The 11030-nt window shown below is 44.1% G+C and overlaps 1 protein-coding gene across 1 annotated transcript in view; it reads right to left on the bottom strand.

Annotated features, from left to right (window-relative positions):
- Positions 1 to 6333: 6333 nt before the first annotated feature.
- The window catches only part of LRRC7 (leucine rich repeat containing 7), a 156947-nt gene continuing 152250 nt past the window's right edge, over positions 6334 to 11030 (bottom strand). The window contains exons 24-25 of the mRNA XM_050712363.1: positions 10009 to 10083; positions 6334 to 6898 (exon numbers count right to left, since the gene is read on the bottom strand). Coding sequence (XP_050568320.1) covers positions 6791 to 6898; positions 10009 to 10083 — 183 coding nt within the window. The 3' untranslated portion in view covers positions 6334 to 6790. The remainder of the gene's footprint in view (positions 6899 to 10008; positions 10084 to 11030) is intronic.

Below are 11030 nucleotides of genomic sequence, written 5' to 3'. Positions count from 1 at the left end.
CAGCTTTATTTACATTAATACTGTAATTAAACTGAAAAGTACAGTTAGTCATTTGTAATATAGCAATCTTTTAACACATACAAAAATGACCATTTTCTGTATATAATTTAAGCTCAAAATCACAATTATCTCAAAATATTAATTACAATACAGCCATCTCCATCATAATTAAACATGTCTTTTATAAAATGGTAAAATTTTTAATAAAGTAAGCTGTTGGTTTTGAACTGGATACAGTACTCACAAGTAGAAAACTTAACTGATAAGTGTTTGTTCTGGCCAGGGTTTCAGGGCAAAGCCACATATGCTAGCAAAGAGACAAAGAAGGCCCCAATTTACAAAGATGAAGCCTCTTGTGCTGCAGGGCTGTGGCTCGGTTGGTGGTGCTGCAGGAAAAGCCTCACGAGGGCCGTGAAAATTCAGCATACAACGCAATGATGTCATTCACTTCTGGAATATTTGCTGGAATTCTCAAGCAAAAAGGATTGGCAAAGGCTTTTTTTGTTTGTTTGAACGAAACTATTTTAATTCTATGACTATCAAATACTGTGATTTGAAATTTGCTTTTGCAACGAAAAGTCATGTTGGCCGCCCCCGGCTCACGCCGCTGGGGAGGAGCGCGGGTTTCCTTGCCTGGCCTCTGGTGTCACTGCTGTGCTGCACGCGTGGCTAACGCCAGCGATCAAACGTACCCGAACCAAAGTTGTTTGAAACAAAACCAAACCACCAATTAGTTCTTATCCTATCCAAACTACTGGCCTGAAAGTTGTATCATCACTTTGTATTCCACTCATACTAGCAAGACTGACAAGTGAAATAAGTCCTTAAACCTGACTGGCTGAAAATAAAATGGAAAGTCTTTGTGCCCTTGTGAAAATGAGAATTTTGAAGGCAGAAGAACTGGGAGAAGAGCGCTGAGGCGGGATGGCGAGGATGGTGCAATAGCCCCTGGGTAAGGAGCTCAAGCTTTAGACAGCATTTTATTCTGAAATGGAAATCCCAAAGGTAAATTCTGCAAAGGTAGGTAGTGGATCCGCAGCCCACAACTGAGGTTTGTAATCTCCTGTGCTTGTTTACAAATTTGGGCAAATTGATTCTTGTGTTTTCTTTCTGTTCTATGTGTCTTGCCTGGCTGTGTGGGCGAGGGGTTAGACTACAGTGAAACAGATCCCCGGGTGCTTGTGAGCTTAACTTTCATCTGAGAGGCTGGGCAGCACACAAACCCCAACCTTAGTCCTGCTGCCAGTTAGTTCTCCAGGAGCAAGCAGCCAGCCTGGTCTTAATCCCCGGGTCTGTTTGAGACCAGATCCTGCATGTGAACAGGTTGGAACGCATGGTTTGTCATTTCCTCTTGTCTTTGCATTTACTGTTGCATATATCCCTATCAGATATATACATATATACACAGAGCTATAAATATGCGGGCTTTTCTCTGCATAAGGTAATTCAATGCTATATTACAAGCCAGAGAGGTTTAACCAAGGAGAGTCTTTACATTTTAAGTGCTCACTAACAATAGCAAACCGATTTCACGAATACTTTGTACTGCATTTTTTAGTTGAACTTTAGGGTCATGAAGATTAATGGTGTTCTCCAACATCACTGATTTGACTTTTCCAATATTCATCTATAAGCTAAACGTATGGCTATTAGAGCAATGTTTCCAAGGTTTTTCAATTCCTGATCAGAAATAGGCCACCCCACAACAGTGTCGATAGTCTCCCGGGCCGGGTATTCCCGACCACCTTGGCAGAGCTGACACCCGCTGCTGTTACCTCTGTATCTGATGGAGGTCCATGGAACGTACACACAGACAGGGACACATCAAAATACATCTTAGAAAACATCAACACTGATTTGAAGATAGCTATTATGAACAACTCGCTTGTAAATATCACAGTTCACCAACACCCTGATAAAAATCGCAAACTGTGAATGGAAAAATGAATGAATTATCGGGACTGAAGGGTCTGCACAGGGCTTCCTGTGGTCCTCTCTTAAAATGTTTCTCAAAATAAGAAAAACATTTGGGGAGCGGCTTTTTTTTTTTTTTTTTTTTTTTCCCTTCATTTTTTTCTTAACAGCAGCCCATGGGGCACTGCCGTGGAGGCATGGGGGCACTGCCGTGGGAGGACAGGGCGCTGCCGGCAGCGTGAACCCGGACTGCGACCACTGAGCTCCCCAGAACCTGCTGCAAAATGAGGAGGCTAAGGGAATTACAGCGCAGGCGTCCCTTTCCAATCCAGCCCTTCCCTGAGGATCGTTTGTTGTTTATTGCATGGAAAATCCAGAAAAGCAGAGCTGCGTGCTCACCGCGAGCGGGGCCATTGCCATGGGAACCTCGCAGCTGAAAGCTACCAGGGGCAGCGCTGCCGGGGAGAGCTGCCAGCGGCACGCCGGACCTTCCAGTGCTATTTCTAACCCGGCGTGTTTCAGTCAGTACTAACATGGCCATGAGTAGCTTCAGAAAAACAGAGCGTTTGAGTGACTGTGTAGTTACTGTGGGAGAACATATGGGGTACTTGGGAGTGCTGAACAGCCCGAAGGAAGGAAACCATCTGCAATTCCCCGCCTGCTTGCCTCGATCAAAATCCCGTCACACACATGAAACTTAACCCACACACGGAACTCGCCGCTGGGTAAACTGTCATCTACCACCAGCACTTGCCATATAACCACATTTAGTTTTACAAATATATATAAATAGTATATATATCACATATACAATACTTATGTGCACAGCATGCACATAGCCGGGTTCCCCACCTGCACACCGGGCTGTACACGATCGTGTACGTGAGGCTGCTGGAGACTCCAGGAGAGACAAAAGGTGCAAGTTATTTCAAAGGACTAACGTACAAATCCTAACCAGTCTCACTGAAGTCAGTTCAGTCGCTCATAGCATTAGTCCTATCTAAACATCATCTCTACCAATTTGAATAAAAATAATGCCAAAAGAGGAAATATTTGGTAATTTTGGACAATGGAGGTTAATGTTAAAGCTTCACTACTGCATATTTCATCTGGGAGGCCAAATTCACCGCAATCCCCTTCTAGAGTCAGCAGGAGTTTTGGATAAGTTAATTTGGCATTCCATTGCACTAATTCAATTTTATTGTAATTTCGTTTTCATTATAATCCATTAATGAAAGCACTCAGCAATCTTGAACTACAGTTCTGCACACAGCCCCGGCTGATTGTGCCACTGCGCTTCAGCTCTCATAAACTCAGCACGCAGAAACCCAGCTGAGCACAAAACACAGAATTAACGAACACCGAAGACCGCTTCTGCCTTTCTCGGTTTCCCATTTTTCACCTGCATGTTACCTTGGTTATAGGTGTCAGGATGGGCCCCCTGTCACCCTTCCGAGACCTGCAGCTCCCCAGCACGTTCCCGGAGCTGCCGAGCAGCCCGCGTATTTAATGCCGCCACGCGCTGCAGATGTCTGCCTTGTAGCTCCGCTCGGGGGAGCGCTGGGTGGGTGTGCACCGAGTTCTGCACCGTGGCAGTGGGCAGCATTACAGCAGGATTCAAAGCTGCGGCAGTAATTTACTCCGTTTTCCTGCTGGAAGGAGAAGTCATGGGGAAAATTTCTGCGCTAGGGAGCTGTGCTATCACGGAATGCCCCCGGGCGTGTAGCAGCAGATGTGCACATGTTCGCTGCACCTCCGTGTGCATGCGTGCTCATGTTCTTAAGTGACTTTTTTTGCATGAAAAGACAAAAGTAGCTCCAAAGAGGAGCTGGATGCGTAAGTACCTATTAATGTCCCTAATTCCCTTTCAGTATAATTAATGACAAACGATGTAGGTGTCTGCAATTTTCTGAGCATATGATGAAAAAATCCTTACTTCTCTTAAGGGCAATGGGCTTACATATAGTAATGTTGGCCTCTGACATGCCATGCATGCTAGGAAAGTTTGAGATGGGTTCTGCCAGAGCCTCTGTGGTTTGAGGGGACATTATGAGACTAAAAAAATGGAAGCTGAAAAAATGTGGTAAATAGCAATCCAAACCCAAATCATGTGAATTCAGCAAGCAGCTTCGGCTGGTAGCATCAAGATTTTAATTTACTGAAAAGAATTCATTATTTAAATTTATTTTCTAGACAAAATCAAATCATGTATTCAAACAGTGCATTTTAGGATTAGCATTACTATGGCTCACCGGGGCATCTGGTGGTGCGCTGCCACTCAGGTGGTGCAGAAGCTCTTGCAGTGCGAATGCTTGCATGTGTTAAGTAAAAATTCGTATTGTGTGGGAACCTGCTCAGTCAGCTTGGAATTTATGGCTCATTAATATTTATACTAATAAACCTAATCACTCCTGTTGATTAAAGAGAAGAGGGGAGATGCCAACGACCACAGGACAGGGAACTTACATGCAAATGTGAAAGTCTCACTTTCCAAGCGACTGCTAAATAAACACCTGTGGGGAGCTGAGAGAGGGCTGCGGGCTGTGTTTCTCTGCACAGTGCCAGGGGCTGCCCTGACCGTGCTTTGCAAACACCACCACAGAGGTAAAAAAAGGGAAAAGAGTGCAAACACAATAAAAATCCTGCTGCTCCATAACATTGACGATAGCTCCTACTCCTACCTATTATGTATGGGGTACTTCTCTCTCCTTTCCCGTGTCCATAGGTGGTCTTTATACCACCCTTTCCTTCCCAAATGTAACAAGTCTTTTTTAGAAGGCCTAGGAGCTTCCAGAGAGAGGCAAAAAATGACTGCACCAGCTTTGGGAAGGCCGAGTTCATTTGGAAACCTCGTTTTGACGGTTATGACCAGGCTGGGGGGAAGGAGGGGCTGATTATGCGTTTTCCTTGTGGCTGATGGATGGGATGAGGCCCCAGGTCCCCTCGCTGTGTAGGCAGTTTCTAAGAGCAGCCAGATGTGCATGCACAGAGATAATAACTGAGTAGAGCAAGGATTCAGGGTCCTGGTCTGGCTGTCCCTCTCTCTTCCCAGTTCCTCTCCCAACACCCGAAGCCAAAGTGATTGCTGTGCACGGAATAACCCCCGCAGACTGCTCTTCCTGAACTCGTTGGGTTTTAGGGACCTGATGCAAGCCCCTAGCACGCCAAGCAGCACGTGCAGCAGTGCCAAGCAGCGGTGTGTCTCAGTAACATAAGGGACACATCAGGAATGCTGCCAGCACCTTTGATAGGTCCAGTCCTTCCACCTACTATAAACAAGACTGCAGCAAAATTTCACAAAATGCATTTATACCTCTACAGCAGGACGACTAGGTCCATACAGCAGGCAGGGCAGTAGACATAAGGGCACTATTGTCTCTGGAAGTCACGTTAGTTTAATTTGAAGTATAATTACCTCAGTCATTGTGCGCTCATGGGAAGAGAAGAAAAGTTTGAGAATTTCTAGAGGCTCTTGTAAGCAGCAAAGTAACACGTCCTTTGCCATGCCCGTGAGCCGTAGCACCGTGCACCTGACCAGGGCCCGGCTGCAGCCTCCTGCCCGCGCTGCAGCTCTCCCTGCAGCCCACCACAACCACTGCCAGGCCAACGGCAACAGCACCCCTCGAAAACACCTCGTGGGAGGTTTCCTTCTATTTCGCCTTCTTGCTGTCAGTTACGCCCATGATGTACGCCTGAATTACTGAACCAGCAGCAGGTTTGCAGAGTTCTGTGCTGCCAGTACGCTCTGCCGAGAACAGCGCGAGGATTTTTACCTTAAGGGTTTCAAACTGAGTACTTCAGTGGGAAAGCTCTTCCCATGCTCTCTCAGCGCCGTTCTTCTGCTCCCCCTGTGATATGTCATATCTCAGATTAAATCTATCCCCACTCATTTTAAAGAGACTGTTACACAAATAAAGGGTTGTATAAAGGTTAAAGCCTTACTGATAATGAACATATCGAGAAGGGGATAACAGCCTGCACCAGAGCAAGAATACAGAACACCAAAGACTGGGGGAATGGGCAATGCAAGGAAGGGGCCTACATTTTTATATTGAAAAGTTAAAATAATAAAATTAGCAGCAACAAAAGAAGTTTTACTGCCACCCATCATAAACTTCTTCCATTTATGGAGTGTATCTGTCTAACCTCACTGTTCGTCCACTTAGTGTGTTCACATGGAATCGACTGAAAGTGCCAAAGAAAAGGAAGTTAACCAATCTCCATGTAGGTTATTTATATCTAGGTCCCAGAGTTGACAGTATCATTTATTAAGTATCTCACCCTGTATAGTGACATTTTTACTAATTAGTATGGAGCCAGCTATACACACTGCATATGTACAGGTATTTTCATAAGGCATATAATATCTTTGCATTGAAAATAAATGAACATTATTAAATTTAATTTAATATATACTTTCTTTGAGGTGTTTATGAAAATATTTTTTCTCTATATTTTTGTACGTGACATGATAGAAATATTTCATGGGAAGTACAGGTTAATATATTTTATCTTTATAAAGGCATATACAACTTTGAGGCAGTGTTTCTGATGGACAGCAGAATTCCTAAAGAATTTGTATGTGCTTCTGTGTTTTGAAATCATATGAAATTGACTTTAAGAAGTAACTTGATTAAAAAAACGCACCAATGCACAGCCAGAGGCTGACAATTAAAACTAATACATAGCCACATGAACAATATATTTATATAGTTAATATATTTTTTTCAAGATGATCGGTACTAACATAGAGTATTATACATTTGGCACTACTGTTTGCCATTGGTCCAGCAATTGGCAAAAATTTGTTTCCTATGTATAAATCTGTTTGAACATTAGATCTGGCTAGGCATATTTACTATTTATAAAAAAATATTTAGACAGTAAGCTCACGTTGAATAACTAGGTCTACTGTATTCTGGAAACTCTTCAGTAGTAATACAGCTTTCTCATGTTCCATATGTACAAAACTGTGTCCATTTGCCTGCAACACAAAAACAAGAAGAAAAATCAAATGAGATTCTGTTTAATATCTTCATTTTGGGGGGTGCAAAGGGATATATGGAAACGACACACAAGCCTAAAATATACAACAGTCATACGATGTTTTCCTGAAAGCAGGAGTTTGAATGGTACTGCTGGGAGAACACATTTCCCTCTTCCCGCACCGGAGAGATTCGGCACCCTCGGGAATTAGTGCAGCTTCCAGCAGGGGAGGGACCAGGCGTCCTCAGGGGGGTCCCTTCCAGCCTGAGTTTCTCTCTGACTCTACGATATTCAGCATATTTTCTTAAGAACTCTGGGACGTAAGGGTTTGCTACACTATGGAGCCCAAAGGAGTCGGTGCTGCCTGATGCACGGCCGGCAGCAGCACAGGCTTGGTCAGGCACCGCATGTATGGGGAGTGAAAAATTACTGAACAAACTGCTCTGCTTTAGTGCTAATTAAATCTTTCTGCAATTGGCTGTTAAAATGTTATTTCAAATAGGCAAACTTTAACCTAATTATCAACAGCTTACTCAGTGTGATCGATAAGTAGAACATCCACAAACGGAGAGCAAGGCCCGGCCTTCACCAGGCACCGAACAAAGACAGCGCTCGCTGCACACACCTGCCAGTTAGCCACCCACGACAGCCTCACAATTTGGGCCCAGGTTACATTCCAGGACTGCCGTGGCTGTGCTGCCACCCCACACAAGGCAGGGTGACTGCTCGGCTGCCCCTGGGCTCCCCTTCCCTCCAGGGCCCCCGGCAGAAGCCCTGTCACTGACCCGTGCCCGGGGTGCCCACGCTGCAAGCACGGCGGGACCAAGGAGGTCACTGGGAGAGAGGAGCCAGGTCTCTAGCTCAGGGTAATTCCATAAGCTTACTGCGCTGTGACAATATGTACATTTACAGTTTTTGACGTTTTAACTAACATTTACGAGTAGGTTAGTGAAGCCTTCCTGCCTCAGGCGATGGCAGCAGGCAGTCACAGAGCGCCCAGAAGAGGCAGCGTGCAAGCAGCAGTGAAAGCAGCTCCTGGGGATCAAGTGATGCCAGTGAGTATTAATACGCTGAAGTTCACAGAACCTTGGGAACTGGATGCTGTTAGCTAAAGGCATTGCTTGTATTTGAGAAGTAAAATATCCTTCATCCCTTCACACCTGTATTTTTTTCCCCTGTTAATTCCTTTATGAGATTAATGACCTTCCTTTATTTGCAACAATATAAATCAATACCTGGTAATAGGTATTATGGTTGCGTAAAGGAATTGCAAACCAAAGGAAAATGTTCCTGCTGGAGAATTTAAAATGATGTACTGACAGTGACAAATGAGAAACTGCTGAGACTGATATATGGTCCTACGAGAATGACCAAGAGCACGAAGTCAAACAAACTTCATCAGATAAGTGATGAAAAGAGTTAGCAGAGGGAAATCTGCTACCTAAAAAAATGCAGCAGTACCTTAAACGTGATTATGTCAGTACAGGTAAATGCTCCTACGTCAGGAACAGAAGCTGAAATACAGGAAAACCCACCTGGATGTAAGGAGCAATGTTTTCCCTGTGAGGGTGGCTGAATGCTAAAGCAAGGGCCTGCTAGGTGCCCCATGCTAATGATAGCAGGAGAAAACCTTTGGCATAACAAAAGCCATAAAAGAAACATCTCAAAAGAGGTGACAGGTGCATGTACCTTTCAGAACTGCTCCCACACAGAACCACACAGCCCTCAGAGAACCCGTCAAGAATGTCCCCACCCCTATAAGCTCATTTAGCAAATCTACTTTCTTTTTTTTTTTTTCCACTGTGTTTTTGAACATGCTAACAATTAATTGTAGATGTTAGAGCTGATGTTAGACATTAGATGTTCTGCATTGCCCAGACAGGAGGGGCTGGGGCAGCGAAGGAGAGAGGGAAGCAGGAAGAGAGAAGAAGGAAGGCTACCAAAGATGTCTGACAATGTCCTTGGTGTGCTGATTTTCTTCATAAACCGATGACAACACAGTTAACCTCTAACCCTTGATCAGGCCAAATGGCTTTAAAAACTGTTATAAACCTTTCAGACAACTCCAATGACTCTTCATTTTGTCAAAAGTAATACTATTTGCTGCCAGTGGTTAATACATTTTCCAGGCTTAAAAGCAAACAAACAACCTTGCAGGACATGGCAGAAAACATTTTTTCTGTGTCAACAACCACCATTTTCTGCAAAAGAGGAATTTTGGAAAGGTATTTTAGGGAACAGCTGCCTTTCTTCTAGAACCTGAGACCTCTATTTAAAAAGTTCATTTGAATACAGAAAATATTTGTTTCAGAAATGTAAAAGAAAACAAAAGGCTGAGGTTTCTCTGTAAGTTGTGCAGAACCCAGCAGAAGGGCCGCTTTTCATGCAGGTACATTCAAAAACGAGGCAGCAAAGGAGAGGCAAAAACAATGCCAACCACAATTCTCTCCCAGGGTGTGACTGCTTCGCTCCTTACACCAGTGTCACATCAGCTGCAAAGATGAAAACTAGAAACACGCCTTACTTTGGCATATCCTTCTGCTAGAGAAACTGCTTGTAAAGCTCCTTTCTCCCTGCGGCATCTTGCACTATTAATGTTGAAAAGCTGGATATGATGTAAGGAACATTTGTATTTTCAAGTTTAAATTGTGTTACCTGGATTTTCCTGTGGCGGACTGTGATCATTAGCCCTTTTCTGCAGTGCCATGTCCTCTCAGAAAGCTGGTGCTGGCATGAATGTGCTTTATCCAGCATCCCTGGGGAGGGAGCAGAATCTGCCAACCAAAACAAAGGCCAGCCTGGCTCCTGGCTGTGCGATGCTCCCTCTGTTCCTAATGTGCTCTCTGGGTTTAATTCAGCTCCCAGCTAGTGGTTAGGGGTTTGTCAGCCAGCACACCCCAGTGCCTCTTTCCCACATACTTGTTTGGTTTTCAAACAGCTTTGTTTCTTCCGAGACCAGCTTTCAAGAGTACTGCAAGTAACACTCTATTATAAATCAAGTGCCATACTACCAAAAAGTGTAGTTGTACTGAAAATAATATTATTGTAAGATGCCAAGATTGGCTTTATATCTCAGTTCAGTTACAAAGCAGTCAAACCCAGCCATACCTGGAGGATCTTGTCGCCAGGCTGGAGCAGGCTGGATGCTGGTCCGTCAGGCTGAACCCTAGTAACAAAGATACCCTATAAGTCAGAAGTAACAGAGGTTAGGATGCTATCACCAAGAACTAGTTCCCAAAATACAGGTGTCTCCCTAACTGCTGCTCTGGTGGATCTATATACTCAGACAATGCTCTAAACCTAAACTCCTTTTTTAATTTGTAGGTAACCAAACAACGGCAGTGACTTGTAGCAGCTCTCCGTGACCTTCAGCCAGTTACCTCCAGATACAAACATAATTGTGGGTCATTTGAAACTGAGATTCTGCTTCACAAAATAATGTGCAATTGGAATAGTTTCTGGGCATAGACAAGAGTAAAAGGATTATCAGGAGGTTAATTAAAACGGAGCAATGGTCTGTGGCAACTTCTCTTAATCCATTGTCTGAGGAAGGAATGACTTTGAAAGGGGATAAATCATTAAATAATGAAGAATATTTCTAGATTTGAATTTAGAATTTCTGTAAAATATGTTAATAAAACCCCAAACCAAAGATTGAGTCCTGGATGATGAATGCATTTGAAATAGTACCCATACAGCTCCTGCAGTCCTGCACATCTGCACCCACAGTCTCACCCTCTCTGCTGTCCTTACCCTACTGCCGACGGTGAGCTCCTATAAGCAGCCTGGAGCGTGGGGCATAGGCTACATTTTAGCCGCTTACATTGCTCAGATAGACACCAGGGGAATTCCCTGCTTTTTATCATCATGCAAATCATGCATTTGAGGGATTTTGTAGCCTTCCAGAGCAAGGTACTGTCCAGTATTTCTATTCACCTCACAGAAAGCTGAGCTCCTGCAGAGCAGAGGGATGGAATTCTATCATGCTTACATTTCATCCACACACCATTAATGTGTGACATAAGTCTGCCATTCAAAATGACTGCTTCTGTGCTTTTTACTGCTTTTCCTGTCCTTCCCTCTTTTCACAGCACCATCAGCACGTCATGGCAGGGGCACATCACCGCGCA

The sequence above is a fragment of the Cygnus atratus genome, chromosome 8 (assembly GCF_013377495.2).
Source record: "Cygnus atratus isolate AKBS03 ecotype Queensland, Australia chromosome 8, CAtr_DNAZoo_HiC_assembly, whole genome shotgun sequence".
Taxonomy (NCBI): domain Eukaryota; kingdom Metazoa; phylum Chordata; class Aves; order Anseriformes; family Anatidae; genus Cygnus; species Cygnus atratus.
This window is presented reverse-complemented; position numbering and strand designations above follow the sequence as displayed.